The 21,108-nt window shown below is 38.0% G+C and overlaps 1 protein-coding gene across 1 annotated transcript; it reads right to left on the reverse strand.

Moving 5' to 3' along the window:
- Positions 1–1,935: 1,935 nt before the first annotated feature.
- On the reverse strand, positions 1,936–20,510 carry cdhr5-rs (cadherin-related family member 5, related sequence). The gene is made up of 14 exons (XM_067392318.1): positions 20,444–20,510; positions 17,264–17,472; positions 15,581–15,637; positions 15,416–15,508; positions 15,208–15,294; positions 14,891–15,001; positions 14,633–14,803; positions 10,589–10,679; positions 10,395–10,501; positions 9,977–10,177; positions 9,743–9,874; positions 9,497–9,575; positions 7,489–7,682; positions 1,936–1,981 (listed from the first exon to the last, which is right to left on the reverse strand). Exons 1-14 carry the CDS (start codon positions 20,508–20,510, stop codon positions 1,943–1,945), a joined length of 1,638 nt encoding a protein of 545 aa, XP_067248419.1. The 3' UTR covers positions 1,936–1,942.
- Between the last annotated feature and the right edge of the window lie 598 nt (positions 20,511–21,108).

Consider the following 21,108-nt stretch of genomic DNA (forward strand, 5'->3'; position numbering starts at 1 on the left):
ATACCCTAATAGCGCCCTCTTGTGGTCACACTTCATAGGACAGCACAAAGCCCAGCTCTAAAACATATACTGTTGTTGAGATTTTAAAGGCGAGAAATTGCAACAGATGGAAAATAACCTAATAGCGCCCTCTTGTGGTCACACTTCATAGGACAGCACAAAGCCCAGCTCTAAAACATATACTGTTGTTGAGATTTTAAAGGCGAGAAATTGCAACAGAAGGAAAATAACCTAAAAGCGCCCTCTTGTGGTCACACTTCATAGGACAGCACAAAGCCCAGCTCTAAAACATATATGGTTGTTGAGATTTTAAAGGTGAGAAATTGCAAAAGGAAAATTTTCTAATAGCGCCCTCGTGGTCACACTTCATAGGACAGCACAAAGCCCAGCTCTAAAACATATACTGTTGTTGAGATTTCAAAAGTGAGAAACTGCAAAAGGAAAATAACCTAATAGCGCCCTCTTGTGGTCACACTTCATAGGACAGTGTAAAGCCCAGCTCTAAAACATATACTGTTGTTGAGATTTTAAAGGCGAGAAATTGCAACAGAAGGAAAATAACCTAATAGCGCCCTCTTGTGGTCACACTTCATAGGACAGCACAAAGCCCAGCTCTAAAACATATACTGTTGTTGAGATTTTAAAGGTGAGAAATTGCAACAGAAGGAAAATAACCTAATAGCGCCCTCTTGTGGTCACACTTCATAGGACAGCACAAAGCCCAGCTCTAAAACATATACGGTTGTTGAGATTTTAAAAGTGAGAAACTGCAAAAGGAAAATTTTCTAATAGCGCCCTTGTGGTCACACTTCATAGGACAGCCAAAAGCCCAGCTCTAAAACATATACTGTTGTTGAGATTTTAAAGTTGAGAAATTGCAAAAGGAGGGAAATATTCTATTAGCGCCCTCTTGTGGTCACACTTCATAGGACAGCACAAAGCCCAGCTCTAAAACCTACACTGTTGTTGAGATTTTAAAGGCGTGATCTACATAGTGCACATTAAGATATATAGATTGTAAGGAAGAGAGTATACAACATTCCCCAGATGAAAGTAATGAGTTGTAAATGATGACAGTGAGTAATTGAAGACAGAATGTTCTTTTTTTTTTATGAATTCACCATTTACAATTTATAATGAATGTATATATTTCTTCTGTGTTATGTAAAAATTGTTTTGTTACTTTGTTGCTTTACAGAACCTCTTTATGACAAGCAACATGACACTTCCAGTTTCTTGCCTCCATTAAATTCGTATTCTGAGTTATGATATGGCTGGATTTACAGAAGAAAAATGCATTAAACTCATCAAAAAATGACAGTAAAGGCATTTATAAATGTTAGAAATTATTTAAAATAATTTATATTCATCAAAGAATCCTCTAAAAGTTTCACAAAATATTAAACAAAATGTTTCCTGAGCACCAAATCAACTTATTAAAATGATTTCTGAAGGATCAAGTGACACTGAAGACTGGAGTAATGATGCTGAAAAGTCAGCTTTACCATTACAGGAATATATTACATTTAAATATAAAAAAGCTATTTTAAATTGTAATAATATTTCATTTTTACTGTTTTCATTTTTACTGTTTTGATCAAATAAATGCAGCCTTGGTGAGCATTAGACACTTCAAAAACATTAAAAAAAAATCTTACCAACCTTAAACTTTTGAAAGGTGTACATATAATGACATTTGAAATGCTTTCAAAATTACATATATAATTCAAGTTAAAATTAACTTAGTTCCAAAAGTTCCTTTAAAAGACAGACAACATATGAGCTGCCATGGGACTGTATGCCACTGTATCCTTCCATGCAAAGCCAAAACGCCACAAAACAGATTCTTCAATAGAGTTGTGAAGGCAAACTGTATGTTCACCTCCATGTGCTCTTGTGATTCAGTCCCTCATGATGGTCTTATGATTGTGTTGTTTAATTCCTACAAAACAGAGCGAGGAGAGATGGGTGATGATGCCTCCTGTGGACAAACAGAGAAATTACACATATGAGAAGTTTTCAGAGCAGCTATAATATTATGTTCAAATAAAAGATTAACCTTGCACCCTTGTCAAAACCATTTGAAGCCTTTAAGCAGTTTTACCTCTACAAAGACTTTGCTGTGCTGAATCCAAGATCTTTTCCCAAAGTAAAAAAAAGTATGAAATTTTGCATTTTAGATCCAAATAATGTATATACAAAAGCCATTTGCCGTTCACATGATCTCCAGAATCTATTCCATCATATATCATATTTCCAACAGCAACTGTAACATTTTGCAGCAGAATATTTAACAAGATTATATTTGGGGCAAGTCAAACATGGAAATGTATCAGTTTTGGCACAGAATATTCTGTTCTCCAGCTTGGTTTTACTATTGAAATACTAAATAGAAAATGACAGGCCATTTCAACCTTTTGACAGTTGGTTAAGAAACCAGTCGACAGCAGACAGGCCCAAATTCTACTACATTTATTTACAACAAACTTAATTTTTGTCAAGTTTCAGGGCTTGACTGCAAGGCCAGTCTTAATTTAAAATACATTAGAGGTGGATGAAATTTCTTCTTTTCTCAAAGACACAGTCATCAAAACTTCATTTAAACGTATTCTTAATTAAGGCTGAACATGTGCACAATATTTCCTTACCACTCCAGCATGATGAAAACATTGAATAAAAACAAAAATTGAGGTACTCAACAAACTGTAGAAGAGTTTCAACTCAAACCCAAGAAAAAAGCGCAACTCTCTAGAAACATAAACTTAGGCCCCGTTTACACTAGTGCGTTTTCATTTTAAAACGCACAAGTTTTGCTACGGATACCTCGAAAACGGAGACCTTTGAAAACGCTGGCGTGGCGGTCCACGTTCGCTCTGCGTATCCTTGACGACCGTGTAAACAATAACATGGAGAATGAAAGGCAATCTTTGCGGTCTTTGTTGTCATTTTTAGCAGCCAACTCCACATTTTTAAATACTGCAGCTGCCTACATGCACAAGATGCAACTGTTTACACTTGTACGCGCATGTCCGGTGCGCGTGAACGGTCATGTGACATGCGTTTTACGGAAATCGTTTCTGAAACGCCAGTGTAGATGAGGATCGTTTAAAACGCCATTTTAAAAGAAAAAAGCACGGGGCCTTAAAGGATTAGTTCCCCCAAAAATGAAAATAATGTCATTTATTACTCACCCTTATGCCGTTCCATACCCGTAAGACCTTCATTAATCTTTGGAACACAAATTAAGATATCTTTGTTGAAATCCAATGGATCAGTGAGGCCTGCATAGCCAACAATGACATTTCCTCTCTCAAGATTCATTAATACTAAAAACATATTTAAATCAGTTCATGTGAGTACAGTGGTTCAATATTAATATTATAAAGCGACGAGAATATTTTTGGTGTGCCAAAAAACGAAACAAAATAAGGACTTATTTAGTGATGGCCGATTTCAAAACACTGCTTCAGGAAGCTTCGGAGCATAATGAATCAGCGTGTCGAATCGTGATTCGGATTGCGTGTCAAACTGCCAAACTGCTGAAATCACGTGACTTTGGCGCTCCGAAACGCTGATTCGACACGCTGATTCATAATGTTCCGAAGCTTCCTGAAGCAGTGTTTTCAAATCGGTTATCACTATATAAGTCATTATTTAGTTTTTTTTGGCACACCAAAAATATTCTCGTCACTTTATAATATTAATATTGAACCACTGTACTCACATGAACTGATTTAAATATGTTTTTAGTACCTTTATGGATCTTGAGAGAGAAAATGTCACTGTTGGCTATGCAGGCCTCACTGAGCCATCGGATTTCAACTAAAATATCTTAATTTGTGTTCCGAAGATTAACGAAGGTCTTACGGGTGTGGAACGGAGTGAGGGTAAGTAATAAATGACACTATTTTCATTTTTGGGTGAACTCACCCTTTAACAATTTCTTTAAAACAATGACATTTCAGCCAACTTCAAACAACCTTTTTTTTTTTCTCTAGAGTTTAAAAACAAATAAAACATATTTATGTCCTTTTTAATGAGCTGTTTTTATGTATATCTTTCCTTTGGAGCCTTGTCCATAGGTTTAAACATGTAAGGATTTGGATTTTTTTAATGAAAGCAACTTGTTCAAATAGTTTAAAATCAAATGAGTCATTCACAGAGCTTGAAGAATCAGGCATGCGATTCATCCGAATCCTCCGTTTGCCGTTCGATGGTCTTTATGTTGTCTATTGAAAACTGGTTTCGCCCATGTTTGTAATAGTGCCTTAAATCATTTGGCTGATCGTCTTCATCATCGCTACTGTAAATAACAGAAGCCATGTTTTTGTATGGATCATTGTCATCTTCATCATCCTCATTAGTGATGATATATTCCTCTCTTGGACCTACAGAAGGATTTGCCCAACAAATATCCCCTTTTTCTGCAGGATTCTCCACTTCTGTAGCAATAGTAAAAGTTTCCTGCTGTACAACAGGCATCAAAATATCCGCTCTGGTCTCTATTTGATTACATACAACTGCAATTTGTCCTTCTTCATTTTTAGGCAAACTGTCCTTTGTCATTCCTTCTTCGTCTTTAAAAGAGACTGATTTTGCAAATCCTTTCCCATTGGTCAGAGCTGAAGATGAGATGTTTACGGATGTTTTTTCTGGAAGCACCAGGATTGGCAGCACGTCTTGAGGTGGCGCAGATCTCTTAGTCTCAAATGTCCTGGTCGGCGGAGGGAGCATGTCATCTCTTTTGGTGTACAAACCATTGGTGTATTCGTGGTCAATGAACGCCTCGTTGTGGAAGGAGACGTCCTCTAAGAGTGATATGGAACGTCCTGAATTGACCTGTTGACCACGGAGAAAGGGCATTTAGGGTCTCCTCGAACAACCTTGACATATTGACAGGTCAAATCCACTGCTGAGGTCCAGCGCTGATTATTGAGCAGTTATGTGTACTGCTGATTCTTGAGACATGGGACAAAATTGTGTTTTTTGTATACATGGTAATTATTTTGGATGAATCTTTTGATGCACTTTCCTTCTGCTGCTATTCTCACAAAATGTGTGCTGTCAGATCGAAAAATAATGTAAACTATAATGTGAAATATTTATTATAGAAATGTGCAAATATAAGCTACGATTAAAACTACATTAAATACAGGATAATATCAGACAGATTTTCAGTTAATCTATTGAACTGTCGCTACCATCATGACAAAATATCCATGTTGTAATTAAAGGATTAGTTCACTTTCAAATAAAATTTTCCTGATAATTTACTCACCCCCATGTCATCCAAGATGTCCATGCCCTTCTTTCTTCTGTTGAAAAGAAATTAAGGTTTTTGATGAAAACATTCCAGGATTATTCTTCAAAAAATCTACTTAGGGAAAAAACGGAACTGGCGCTGCGTTCATTCCGTAAGTAGAATAGAGAAGGTGTAGGACATACAGCATAAACTTTTTGAAGAATACAAAAGTGTGGTTTTGGCAGAACCACTTGGAAGGCGATCATTTATTTATATAAAGCATATACATTTACATTTTTTTCAAAAATGACAGATCGTTTCGCTAGATAAGACCTTTATTCCTTGTCTGGTATCGTTTAAAGCCCTTTGAAGCTGCACTGAAACTGTCATTTTGACCTTCAACCGTTTGGAGGCCATTGAAGTCCACTATAAGGAGAATAATCCTGGAATGTTTTCATCAAAAACCTTAATTTCTTTTTGATTGAAGAAAGAAAGACATGGACATCTTGGATGACATGGGGTGAATAAATTATCAGGAAATTTTAATCAGAAAGTGAACTAATCCTTTAATATAAACTTATTTTATTAATTTTGATCAAGTAAATTGTAAATGAAGTTGAAATGCTATACAGATCATTTTAGTGATCTTCAATATCAACTGAAATGTGGGGCATGTTTTGTCTCATCTCTCAAGAATCAGAATCAGTCTAAATCAACACAACATAATTAACAATTACTACAACATTTTCAACAGTGTTTATTAAAAATACACATACACAAATACAAAACGCCTATCTACATGATTTCACACCAAATAAGACACAGTGAAATATACCAAACCATCAGACACAGGGGGCTGTGCTTCGTATACTGACCAGCTTAAATGGTACATCATATTTATGAGGAACTGTAACACTGACAATCCCATTTAAACCAGACTATCAGGAGTATACGGCTTTCAGTTTCACAGAAAACACATCTCACCTTCACAAGGGACAGTGATATTGCAGAGCACGTCTAGCTACTTAATGTCAGGTACTTACCTGCTGAAACCATCTTAAGCTCTACAAGAGGAATTAAAGAGGAATGTGAGGGGAAGACGACAAGCATTGTTGTCATCATTTCTGAAGTGTTTCAAGTGTTTTTTGTTCATAATACTGTTGTCTTCCTCCAATTAAAACCCAATATATTCTTTTACTGTTAGCTAATAATGTTATATTTTGAAATTGAGTTGGTTCAATGAGGTATTTTCTTATTTAGAGCAAAGGTCTACAACCTAAACATCCGAGCATAAACACTAATTAATAAATTATTTCTTATTAAAGTGTCTACATTCACAAACTAATTTCACAAACCTCACTGTTTATTTTAAAAGAAAAGCTAGCATACTGTTTGTGGGATTTTAGCTGACTGCACAATGAATCTCTTATTTAAACAATGTCTACATTTTGTTTGTTATAATGAGAGCATTCACGAGTGGTGAGTGGATTTTAACTTAAACACCTCTGATTTGCCATTGCATTAGAAAAAAAACAACAAAAAAAAAACAAATATGTTTGTGATTGGCCACATTGCTCAATGACGCACAAACACAGTGTAAATAGAAACCTTTGACGCTCTCAAAAAAATACTGGTTTGAAACCAAAAAGAAATCTTAACAATTAAAATGAACAAAAACGTTTACGTTTGCTTCAGGTGAATACATTTTTTTTTAATTTCATTTATTTTGTTGGGTTGAGTTGGGGCTAGTGCAACCCCACAAGGCTAATAAAACACAACAGAAAAACATTTACCGAATAAATTCCTTGATTTGCATCAAAAATCAGGTGACTGCCTAAGTGAGTCACGTGACTAAATAATTTTTTTCATCTTTGAACAGCTCACAGATGAAAAACGCTTTTGTTCTCAAACATAAGGCATCTGTTGTTTTGTTTGCATGCAAAACCACAATTTATTATATTAAACAAAACAGCCACAAGATCTTCTCCTACTTTCCTAACATTTCATATTTTGAACCAAATTCTCCATAAACTACTATTTTGTGAACACACTGGGTTTCATCTTTTCCCCATTAAAGCAGAAAGGAGCTGTACTTGTATGCCTATTGCCAAGATACTGCAGAAAATTGCTATGATGGTGTAGCAAAGATGGCCGCCAAGTGGACTGACGTGCCTCAAATGGGCTAAAGTATGTATGGGATGTAAATAAATGGTATTACTCAATATCTTTGATATATTCGCTCTTACCACATTCGGATGCTTCCCTAGGGCTACTGCGCCCCTGTCTGCTGGATCCCGTCTTTCTCTTCGTCTCTTGGCCAGCCAGAGGCAAATAAACAGTACTGTCACAGCCACTATAAGAACAAGGGCAGCAATGCCACCGGCCATTCCTGCGTCCATATCTCCAAACAGCCGTTCTTCTCCAAATGGACTTCTAGGAACTGTCCGAGAGTTTAAAGTGGGAAAAAAATCTATGATTACTCACAAAGCCTTGTTCTTCTGTGTAAGACAGTTCTGTGTCTTACACCTCTAAGTCATTTATCATTTAGTTTGGCTTTGAACGACTGCCAAAAGTAGGGCAGTAATGTAATCAATCTAATTTAACACTTTAGTCATGCCTCTTAAAAATCAACCAGGAATAATCAAATTAACCAGATGAACGTTCTATGTGAATTATAATTTTATAGGGTTTAACCCTCTGTATATGGTGTAGCCATTGTGGCAAAATATTATTTTCCTTCACACTTTAAATACACATGCAGAAGAATTGCACCCTAACACTATTAAACACATTTCTTCTACATCTGGATTTTTTCTGTGCATCTATGATAAGTTACATGCACAAGACATGCACATTATGTAACTGCAGTTATTTAAAGGTGCCCTAGAATTAAAAATTGAATTTTCCTCGGCATAGTTAAATAACAAGAGTTCAGTACATGGAAATGACATACAGTGAGTCTCAAACTCCATTGTTTCCTCCTTCTTATATAAATCTCATTTGTTTAAAAGACCTCCGAAGAACAGGCGAATCTCAACATAACACAGACTGTTACATAACAGTCAGGATCATTAATATGTATGACCCCAATATTTGCATATGCCAGCCCATGTTCAAGGCATTAGACAAGGGCAGAACGTCTGGATCTGTGCACAGCTGAATCATCAGACTAGGTAAGCAAGCAAGGACAACAGCGAAAAATGGCAGATGGAGCAATAATAACTGACATGATATCATGATATTTTTAGTAATATTTGTAAACTGTCTTTCTAAATGTTTCGTTAGCATGTTGCTAATGTACTGTTAAATGTGGTTAAAGTTACCATCGTTTCTTACTGTATTCACGGAGACAAGAGCCGTCGCTATTTTCATTTTTAAACACTTGCAGTCTGTATAATTCATAAACACAACTTCATTCTTTATAAATCTCTCCAACAGTGTAGCATTAGCCGTTAGCCACAGAACATAGCCTCAAACTCATTCAGAATCAAATGTAAACATCCAAATAAACACTGTACTTACGCAATTAGACAAGCTGCATGACGATCACTTTGTAAAGATCCATTTTGAGGGTTATATTAGCTGTTTGAACTTTTTTTATGCTGTTCAAGGCAAGCGCGAGCTCCATGGGCATGGAGCGTGAGCATTTAAAGGGGCCACAGCATGAATCAGTGTATAGTTAATGATACCCCAAAATAGGCAGTTAAAAAAATTAATTAAAAAAAATCTATGGGGTATTTTGAGCTGAAACTTCACAGACACATTAAGGGGACACCTTAGACTTATATTACATCTTGTAAAAAAACGTTCAATGGCACCTTTAAATGAAAATGTTCATTTCCAAAATTCTGTTTGTGAATAACATTTTCTGAAAAAATGAACGCAAATGGCCAAGAAGAAGAGTGCATAACTGACTCTAATAATGAGGACTGACTAACTTTTAAGAGCAATATTAAAAGATCAATTATAATGATTCATGCAATTTCAGTTCATAAGAGTTGTATCAATAAAGTATCGCTATTTATAAACATAAATTGAATTGTTTTTTTGAAGTACAGAGTTTCCAATTTATTAAATTTTATTTTATAACCTCTTTTTTTATTTTTTTTTAAATAAAGTTTTTTTTTTTTTTTTTAATTTAGCAGGACAAAATATTTCCTTGTTAAAAAATAATTCAGACAGATAGTTAACTGTGATTAAGTAACATGGATTTTACAGAAATTAGATAAAAAAATTACCCTTAAGAGAATTTACCTGGAATTCCTTTCTGTAGAACTTCAATGTCCACTGAAGCGTGTGCAGCCTCACCTGACTCTTCATCTGTTGCAATCACCTATGAGAAAAAAAAACAAAAAAAAAACATCATCACATCATCAGACAAATGTAATCCTGTCAGGGTCCATGTGTTACTGCTGTTACTTGCACACATTCATAGCTATTTCAATACAAACTCTTGCTGCTTTGTATGTGGTTAAAGCACAAGTAGGTCACGACTGTCACCTCTAGGATATGTCGGTCGAACGCTCTGAGCTGGTCCGTCTTTGCAATCACAATGCCATCCTGGGTAATGTGATACAGTTTACTGCTACCCGTCAAGGGTTGCATTGTGTAACGGATTTTTGGGTTTATTCCCTGCAAGACAGTGGGGAAAAAAAGAGAGAAAATGCTCAAAATGAAGGTTTGCAGACAATTTTTGTTAAGTGTTTCCTATTAAGGGAAATGTTTTCACTCTACATCTTTAAAGTCCCTGTCAAAGGCCTGGACCACCAGGACTTGGTTCCCATAAGTAGTGACCAGAGTAGCAGGGCTGGAGCTCTCAATGAGGAACCCTTTGTAGACGGTCTTGTTGAAGAATGGAGGAAACAGGTTCTCCGACACCACATGCACCAGTGCTGTTGCCACCGAATATTTCTTTGGGTCGTTCACCTGCGCAGCCTGTTGGAGTTTGCAAAGGGTAAATATGATGAGACCATTGATGTCATCATTGTGTCACATAACCCACACATTTATATTGAATGCAATTTTCTTTTTATTGTATTTCTTCATGTGAAGCACTTCCATACTGTGTCCTTGTTACCCCTATACAACAGAACAGCGTGTTAAATCAGCCATGACTTTGTTGTTCATAAACATAGACATTATCCTGTCTTACCATTATGCGAAGCCTGAATGAAGGGGTGAGGAGTCTGTTTTCCACACGTTGTCTGAGAGAGATCTCTCCTGTTTTCGAGTCGATTGTAAATCTGCCACTATCATCACCTATAAAGTCATTTTGAGTAAAAAGATATAATGTAGATTTAAAGAGTTAAACAGTCTATAAATCAATGCAACTTACAGTAAACTCACCTGACAGAATACTGTAGACCAGAGGGGTCAGTATGTCTTTATCTCCATCTTCAGCATGAATGGGACCCGGAGAAAAATAAAGCACAGCATCCTAAATTATAAAAACAAAAAATAAATAGGCAAGAATCACTATTTCTTTGTTCATACTTACTGTAGGGATCTGAAAAACCTCAAACCCCACATAATTAAGCTAAGCATATAGTCATCTTCTTTCATACCTCAAATCAACAATCATACATACAATTTTAAATCATACAGGTAAAGACATCCCATAGACTTACATTGTAGGAGGGACTGAGCCATAGCAAACTCTTCTGACCCAGTAAGCAACCATATAGCAACATGCTACAAACATTTTTATGTCTGGAAGACCTTGGTAAAAGCCCACAAGCTTCATAGCACCGCTACTTTCTTTACAAAATGTAAAACATTTTTATCATCATTTTATCAAACTTAACCATCATTTAATTTTGGCACATACTTTGCTGGCAGTTAATGTGGTACATCTGGTTATGTTTAAAATTTTATTCATTTATTAATTTAAAATTGTCAGAATCAGCCTTCCATATACACTACCATTCAAAATTTTGGGGTTGGCAAGATCTTTTAATATTTTTGAAAGAAGTCTCTTATGCTTAAGGCTACATTTACTTGGTTTTCTATTTGAATACATTTTAAAATGTAATGTATTCACGTGATGGAAACGCTGAATTGTAAAATACAAATTTACAAGCTGTGTATTTTTCTGGAATAAACAGCTTTAAATAAACAGCATTTATTTGAAATAGAATTTTTTTGTAACATTATAACTATATTTACTGTCACTTTTGATCAATTAATCCATCCTTGCTGAATAAAAATATTAAAGGTGCCCTCGAATGAAAAATTTTATTTATCTTGGCATAGTTAAATAACAAGAGTTCAGTACATGGAAATGATATACAGTGAGTCTCAAACTCCATTTTTTCCTCCTTCCTATATAAATCTCATTTGTTTAAAAGACCTAATCTCAACGATTAGGCGAACGATTAGGCGAATCTCAACATAACACCGACTGTTACGTAACAGTCGGGGGGTACGCCCCCAATATTAGCATAGGCCAGCCCATGTTCCCAACATTATGAAAGGCATTAGACAAGGGCAGCCAGTATTAACATCTGGATGTGCACAGATGAATCATCAGGCTAGGTAAGCAAGCAAGGACAATAGCAAAAAATGGCAGATGGAGCGCTAATAACGGACATGATCCATGATATCATGATATTTTTAGTGATATTTGTAAATTGTCTTTCTAAATGTTTCGTTAGCATGTTGCTAATGTACTGTTAAATGTGGTTAAAGTTACCATCGTCTATTACTGTATTCACGGAGACAAGAGCCGTCGCTATTTTCATTTTCAAACATTTGCAGTCTGTATAATGCATAAACACAACCTTATTCTTTCTAAATCTCTCCAACAGTATAGCATTAGCCGTTAGCCACGGATCACAGCCTCAAATTCATTCAGAATCAAATGTAATCAATATAACAGTATACAATACTCACATAATCCGATGCATGCATGACGAACACTTTGTAAAGATCCATTTGAGGGTTATATTAGCTGTGTGAACTTTGTTTATGCACTGTTCAAGGCAAGCGCGAGCTCCGTGGGGCGTGGAGCACCAGATTTAAAGGGCCACACACCCTGAATCGGCTCATTTATAATGATGCCCCAAAATAGGCAGTTAAAAAAAATGAATAAAAAAAAATCTATGGGGTATTTTGAGCTGAAACTTCACAGACACATTCAGGGGACACCTTAGACTTATTGTCACGACACGAAGAAAGACAGAAGGTAGATCCAATAGCAGCAATAATTTAATAAGGGCAATTCCAAAAACGTAGTCCAAGATACAGGCAGGGGTCAGAATCCATAAACAACAGTCCAAACATAAAACAAGAAAACTACAAACCAAAACGGGAGAACAAGAAAAACCAGGGATCAGACACAAGGGTGACCTCAAACAATGAACCAGAAATACAGACAGCAAACACTCAAACTAAATAGACAGACACTAATGACCAAATACACAACAGCTGGGTGCAATGATGAGTGGTGATTAGTCCGGGAAGTGTGTATGGGGAATGTAGTCCATGAGACAGGTAGAAATGACAGTCCGGGACAGAGTGCCCTCTAATGGCTGAAGGGCACTCTCACAGGTGATCGTGACATTACCCCCCCTCAAAGGAGCGGCTACCAGACGCTCCACCAGACAACAAACAAAAACACAAAAAACTCAGGAGGGAGGTGGACCGGAGGAGGATCAGGGGGAGGGATGGTGGGCCAGATCCCGGGTACCTCACTGAACACCAGGGCGGTGCTGGAGGAACTGACCAGTTTGGTGAAGCCAGAGCAGTCTCTATGGTCGGAGGGTCTTGCAGATCGGAGGAAGCCCTCTTCCTCCTCCTCCTCCTCCTCCGCTTACGAGAGTGAGGCAGTGGCTCACCCAAACTGGACTCACTGACCGGAGCGGTCTCTGAAGTGGGCTCACTGGCCGGAGCGGACTCTGGACTGGACTCACCGACCGGAGCGGGCTCTGGAGCGGACTCACCGACCGGAGCGGGCTCTGGAGCGGACTCACCGACCGGAGCGGGCTCTGGAGCGGACTCACCGACCGGAGCGGGCTCTGGAGCGGACTCACCGACCGGAGCGGGCTCTGGAGCGGACTCACCGACCGGAGCGGGCTCTGGAGCGGAATCACCGACCGGAGCGGGCTCTGGAGCGGAATCACCGACCGGAGCGGGCTCTGGAGCGGACTCACCGACCGGAGCGGGCTCTGGAGCGGACTCACCGACCGGAGCGGGCTCTGGAGCGGACTCACCGACCGGAGCGGGCTCTGGAGCGGACTCACCGACCGGAGCGGGCTCTGGAGCGGACTCACCGACCGGAGCGGGCTCTGGAGCGGACTCACCGACCGGAGCGGGCTCTGGAGCGGACTCACCGACCGGAGCGGGCTCTGGAGCGGACTCACCGACCGGAGCGGGCTCTGGAGCGGACTCACCGACCGGAGCGGGCTCTGGAGCGGACTCACCGACCGGAGCGGGCTCTGGAGCGGAATCACTGACCGGAGCGGGCTCTGGAGCGGAATCACTGGCTGGAGCGGACTCACTGGCTGGAACCTTCCTCCTCCTCTTCCCTCTCCTCCGTGTGGGAAGCGGAGATTCAGCGTCCACCTCTTTAGTGGCCTCAGGAACGGATTCACGGGCTGGAGTGCATTCTGGCTGAGCATCAGTTGCCCACTGGGCTCTATGAGAGAGATAGCTAACAAAACCCCAGAAGTCCAAGATTTGAAGCCCCTTCATCTCCCATTGGGGCAATGGGTCATCCAGACCTGCACTGAAAATGTCCTTGAGTGCCTCATCATTATATCTTAGCGCCACTGCCACCGTCCAAAACCTCTGAGAGAAGCACCGTACTTCTTCTCCCTCCTGGCGTAGAGCCATCACTGCCCCAAGCAATGCCACACGCTCCCCGCAAGTGGCTGGTCGAAGAATCCTCATGCTGCTGGATCTGTGTTGGTGGTTCATTCTGTCACGGCACGAAGAAAGACAGAAGGTAGATCCAATAGCAGCAATAATTTAATAAGGGCAATTCCAAAAACGTAGTCCAAGATACAGGCAGGGGTCAGAATCCATAAACAACAGTCCAAACATAAAACAAGAAAACTACAAACCAAAACGGGAGAACAAGAAAAACCAGGGATCAGACACAAGGGTGACCTCAAACAATGAACCACAAATACAGACAGCAAACACTCAAACTAAATAGACAGACACTAATGACCAAATACACAACAGCTGGGTGCAATGATGAGTGGTGATTAGTCCGGGAAGTGTGTATGGGGAATGTAGTCCATGAGACAGGTAGAAATGACAGTCCGGGACGGAGTGCCCTCTAATGGCTGAAGGGCACTCTCACAGGTGATCGTGACACTTATATTACATCTTTTTAAAAAAAAGTTCTAGGGCACCTTTAATTGAAAAAACTAAAATACCTCATACCTCATCTGTCTCTGTGATGTTGACACTGTACACAGGGTTGGTGCAGATATTATGATCTCCATCTTCATAAACAGGTGCGCACGGCTGAAACTGTGGATACTGGTCATCGCCGTCTAGAACATTCACGGTGACCGTAGCTGTTGTGCTGTACCTTTCTCTTGTGGTCATTTCCTGTTGATTTAAACAGCAGGAAGGGCAGTTCAAATCGTCCTTCCTTAATTCTGATTCCTTCTAAGCATATGTATATGTTTAACATACCACAGCAACTATGACCACCTGCAGCTGGGTTTTAGTCTCATAGTCCAAAGGTTTATCCAGGATCACCATCCCGCTGTTGGGCAGATCGATCCTAAAATAGCTGGCATCAGCCTGGATGAGAGAGAGACACACAGTGCTGGCAATGTTCTCTTAGATTGTGGTGGTTCACTAATAACAAAAACACTCTGAAGCCTCTGTATAGAGCAGGTTCGGAGCCATGCGGAGTAGTCAGTCAATGCTGACAGATTGATTAAGGCTACTGCAAAACCTTTAATTCAGCCTTTCCTCTGTAATTTTGTCCCTATTGTGCCACTCACTGTAGATTTGTCAATCATATAAGTGATTGTGTCTCCATCGCCGTCTCTGGCTTTCACTGTGAACACCATTGAGTTTACAGTCAGCAGCTGTGGGAAGAGATTTAGATGTAAGATATAATAACTCATGATTCTTTAAAATGATTCATTTCAAACACGAGTTTAATCCCGAAATAATTCAATATAGAGTCAAATCTGGAGAAAAACAGACCTCACTTATATATCGTGGTTGAATGGTGTCTTCAAGGAAATGTGGCATGTTGTCGTTTTCATTCAATATCTCCACCATGACTCGATATCGACTCTGAAATAAGAACCTCCGGGTTAATTGCACTCTAGTATCATTAAGTATTATTATTTTTGCAGTGCACCATACCCTTATTATTTCATCTTCATAACATGTCAAAGCAGCTATCAGGACTGATCCCAGCACCTGTAAATTACCACAAGAATAAAACATTAGGTCACATTGGGGGGTTAGTGTTTATATAGTCATTTCATTTCACAGTTGCAAAATTATCCACCTCAGATTGTCATTGGAACATACACATACTGGTACGCCTTTATTTACACTACCGTTCAAAAGTTTGGGGTCAGTAAGATATTTACTTTCTGAAATAAATTAATATATTTATTCATAAAGGATGCATTGAATTAATCAAAAGTGACAGTGAAAACATTTATAATGTTACAATATATTTCCATTTAAAATGAGTGCTGTTCCTTTAAACTTTATATTCAAAGAAAAAAAAAAAAGACCAAATCATATTAGAATGATTTCTGAAGGATCATGTGACCCTTAAAGGTGCTAAATAGGATTTTTTCGTCGACTGAGAAACCAAAGAAATGAGCGCATGCGTTAGAACAACCCCCCTTCTTCACAGCTCATTTCAAGGGAACGCCTCCCAAAACTCGTAAACACTTGTATTGGAACACGAGTGTTTACCACCGGCATTCGCTGTGTCGAGTTAGTGGATTCATTATGTCGGACTCACCGCAGGTAACTCATAATCTGCAGTTGTTACTCCTGACAAAAACATTGCATGCGGCGCCTGTAGAGTGTGGAAAGTTACTGGAGCGCGCAGCCGCGCACGTCTCTCACAAGGAACGTCACGGCAGTGATTGACAAGCCAGAGGGCCAATCGTTTACGCGATTGGCTGATGTTTTTAAGGCCCTACCTCGTGCACAGATGATGTATATTAATATTATTCCTTTCAGTGCACCTAATAAATAGTCTTTTATCAGTTAGTAAAGACAGTTTCAAGTAATATTGCAAAAATGTATGAAACAAAACATCCTATTTAGCACCTTTAAGGCCCGTTCACACTAAGAACGATAACTACAATGATAAATATATATGCATCCACTCCAATGAATGATAATAGTTTATTCTAAGTTTATTTTGGTTAAACCAAATTACTTTTTGGTGACAAATTTTGTCCATCTTGCAAAAAATGACAAAAACAGTGTTAATTGATTATAAAAACCACATAATATAATAGTTAACACTTAATAAAACTTAAAATTAATCTCTAATATGTTTTTACACTTTTAAAAACCTAAGACTGGAGTAATGATGCTGATGCTCTGCATCACAGGGATAAATTACATTTATATATTTTATAAATTATATATTACAAATATATATATTAAATAGAAAACAGTTATTTTAAACTGTAATCAAATTTCACAACATTACTATTTTTACTGTATTTTGATCAAATCAATGCAGCCCTTGTAAAACAAAAATGACAATACTGCCTTTTAGATTATTTTTTTTTTAATTTACAGACTTAAAACAGAAATGTATGTATTTTAAGTCTACTTTAATGTTGTAATGTTTTCTGCTTTGCAACAGTCAAATCTGGTAAAATAAAGGTAACCAAGGTAACCAACCAAAGGTAACTAATAATAAAATTTATATAAGTTCTATTTTAAAACCCTAAACTATAGCTTAAAATGCTTCCAATGTGTTGGCTGGCTGTTTTAAAGTCCTAAAGCTTCTGTGTTATTTTGGCTTCCCTCCACATGCTAACATCCACTATTTGTGTTAATCACCTCTCGATCCAAAGTCCTTGAAAACGACGAGTTGAGTCGGATTGTTCGGCCTTCAAGGTAAAACCAGTCAGCGTTTTCTCCTGTGAGACACAGACGGATGCTACTGGCTCCAGGGTCTCCGTTGATACTGAGGTTGGCTATGAACTCTCCAGTGGGACTGTTCTCTCTGACCGTGGCGAATATATCTTGACCACCCAGGCATAAACTGGCTGCCGTTCAGATGAGAGACTGATTAGATTATGAGGGCAACACAAATCATCCATTAAATCACAGATTGCACAGCTAATTTATAAAACAACTTCTCTATAATAATAGGGCAGAGCAGGGATAATTGTAACAAGTACTGGATTTTTCAAAAATATTTCTGCATATTCTTAAGAGCATGACACTAAGAGAGAGACTTTCACAGACATGATGTACTATATATAATATAGCATACTTTAATTAAAACACATGGGGGAGTCACTTTTATTTCAATGCTATGTAGATACTGTATATCTACCTGTATTTTAAAGAGGTCATGAATTGAGAAATCAACTTTTCTTAAGCTTTTGATATATAAGAGGTCGTCATACTATAAAAATATCCTGTAAGTTTAACTGAAAACTTCCTTGTTAGTTCAATAAAAGCTTTTATTGACACCAGGCCCAATGAACAACTGATCCTAGGTGAAACGCCGCCTCCGCAGAAGAAATGAATGCTTACTTCATCACTGCAACATTAGCCCCGCCCACTGGAGTGGTAGTGAGATGACGAGGACAGAAGAGTGATACAACAGGACAAAAATAACATTACCTTTCATTACCTCATTTATTTCTATTCGGTATTTCACTATGGATTCTTTGGTAAATCAATCTCATTTCGGCGCAGGCTTTGCAAACAGACTTTCACGAAATTGACTCGACAGCAATGCAACAACATGTAAGTAACTGAGTTACTCCAACTGTTCTAATGCCTGATCTGATGTAATGATTCATGTACAGTCAGATATTGTCTATGTGTCAGTAAATCAAACCAGTGACTAAACGGTCAACTTCACATTGTTTCTCTTAGTAGGATGAAAATAATCTGTTATTTAAACGGTTATTATATTATATAAAGAAAGTATGGTGGGTGGCTCAGTAGTGCACAACACAATGAAATTAAAAAAAGCAAACATAAGTTCACAACACAACGAAATAAAGCCACAACACAACGGAATCAAGCCATAACACAACGGAAATGCTCCCGACCACTAGGGGGCTCTCAGAGCTCGGTAATATTACTATTCCTTGCCACTGTTCTATAAAGTCGACGGTTTTACAAAGATATTAATACCATGATTAGTTTTAAGTATGTAAGCATTGTATATCGACATAAAATATTAATTAAAAATCAACTACGTTCACAATAGCTTCATATTTATACTTGTGAATGATTTGACGCGATACCACGGCGCATGATAAAGGGAACATCCACCAATTCCACCAAGTGGTTAAAACGTATAATTTTATTCATTAAAATTACTTTTAACTCTTAAAAACAGACATGTTCAAATTCCAAAGGTTGTTAGTTCCTGTTGGTTGTCTGTTTTTAAATGTTAAAAGTAATTTTAATGAATACAAATTATACGTTTTAACCACTTGGTGGGATTGGCAGACGTTCCCTTCATCATGCGCCGTGGTAGCGCGTCAAATCATTCACAGATATAAATATGAAGCTATTTTGCACGTAGGTGATATTGAATTAATATTTCATGTCGATATACGGTGGTTACATACTGTTTAAACTAATCGTGGTATTGATATTACTGCCGACTCTATAGAACAGTGGCAAGGAAAACTAACTTTACCGAGCTCTGAGAGCCCCCTAGTGGTCGGGAGCATTTCCGTTGTGTTGTGGCTTGATTTCGTTGTGTTGTAGTGATGGGCATTCCGGCTCTTTTTCGTGAGCCGGCTCGTTTGACTCAGCTCCCTGAAAAGAGCCGGCTCTTTTGGCTCACAAACGGCTCTTTAAATAATACATGTTTTAACTATGACTTTGATTATGATAGGTGTGAAAACAGTTCTAATTAAATTATTAAATGAACTCATACTCACAATGTCTCACAATTTCTTTAAAAATGCATTGATTTGTTATAAAAAAAAAATACTATTAAACATTTGTATTTAAATTACAACTTTTTAATGTATAACCAACATTCAAAACAAATAAAATCTGAACAACATAATAGAACCCATATTAAATATTAAAGAAAAATAAATAACTGAAAGGATTAAACTGGTCCCTCTTTTTCTCTTTTTTTATTGCCATATGAGCTCTCACTAGTTAGGATATATTATTCATAATGAACACACACACACACACTGCTGGCCATATTTTTATTTTATGAGAGATTTGCATTCAGAAATGCTGTTTTTCCTCTCCTCCGAGTTTCGACTACAGACCGTGAGGCTGATCAGACAGTCGAAACGAAAGAGTGTGTGTGCTTATATAGCCTAATTATAATTTTTTGTGTTGTTCTTTGAATTATTAGTCTATTGTTTTAAATAAAATTAAAACCATTCATTACATAATGATTTAATCTCTATAGGCTATATTTTGAAAAATAGAGTCGGCTCTTCAGATATGTGAGCCGGCTCCCGACGTTCACATAAAAGAGCCGGCTCGTTCGCGAACGACCCATCACTATTGTGTTGTGAACTTATATTTGCTTTTTTAATTTCGTTGTGTTGTGCACTACTGGGCCACCATAATAAAGCGATCAAAGAACGCTCCCTTTGCAATCGCTGGAGCTGTCAGTCATTATGAGTAGTTTATTAGTGACTGAGTTCTGGACACGTACCATAACTTCCATGTTAAATACGTAAAATGGGTTGCAAACACAGTTTCAAGCTGACTTTAAGCATTTAAGTATCCATTTGCTCTTTCTTTAAACTCATTTCTGTCAAGGAAAAAAAACAACAACAACAAAAACAAATGAGATATTAAAATGAATCTCACTTGTGACTTGTCATTCCAAGAGGTTGAGTGAATCAGAACTCTCAATACTTGAAGAGAGTCATTTAGAGACTCATTATCATTTCCAACAGCCTCATAACCATTTCTGGCACATATGTTAATATTCACTATATCACAGAGCAGTGATTCATGAAAATTAGCCTCTGTCATTGCAGACCCTGATTTCAGAGAGGTGTTTACCTTTTGCAATGTGATAGAATATGTTCAGTGCCATCTGGCAGAGGAACAATCTCCATGGCGTCAACATGGTTGATATTCCCCTGGGCTTACGTCTCCTTGTCCCAGCTGTAAAAGAAATGGCAAACCCTGACAGTCAATTGCTCTGAAGGATTTAGAGTGCTCATATTACCTGTCACAAAGAGCAGACTTTCTTATTCAAACCAAAGGTCAATTAAATCAGAAGATTAACAAAGCATATTTATACTGTTGTGCCACCATCTGAAATTCATCAGTCGAGTTACTCAAGTGAGTCAAATCAAACTGCTAAATGAATGAACCTCATGCAGTCTCTCACCACTAGTGTTTGTTTAATTCTGTTTGGGTTTTAGTTGTGTTTAGCCTTCACTTCAGGGCCTTTCCTAGTACTTAAAACCTATTATGATGTCTTTAGCCAGTGTGAAGCCACCAGCCTGGTAGTGATGTCGGTTATATGACCTCTTTTGATCCTTAACCTCGACACACCCCTCCACATAAGAGTTTTTTTCTTTCAAATCCTCACATAATACCCGAAAAGCTGCCTAAGAACTGCTGTTTCCCATTTAAGTTTTGCTGTCTGCCCAGGTGAAACTAATCTAAATATTTTTTGTTTTTATCATGCATAAGGATTACATTATTTCCGTCCGGCA

Source organism: Chanodichthys erythropterus, chromosome 8, assembly GCF_024489055.1.
Source record: "Chanodichthys erythropterus isolate Z2021 chromosome 8, ASM2448905v1, whole genome shotgun sequence".
NCBI lineage: Eukaryota > Metazoa > Chordata > Actinopteri > Cypriniformes > Xenocyprididae > Chanodichthys > Chanodichthys erythropterus.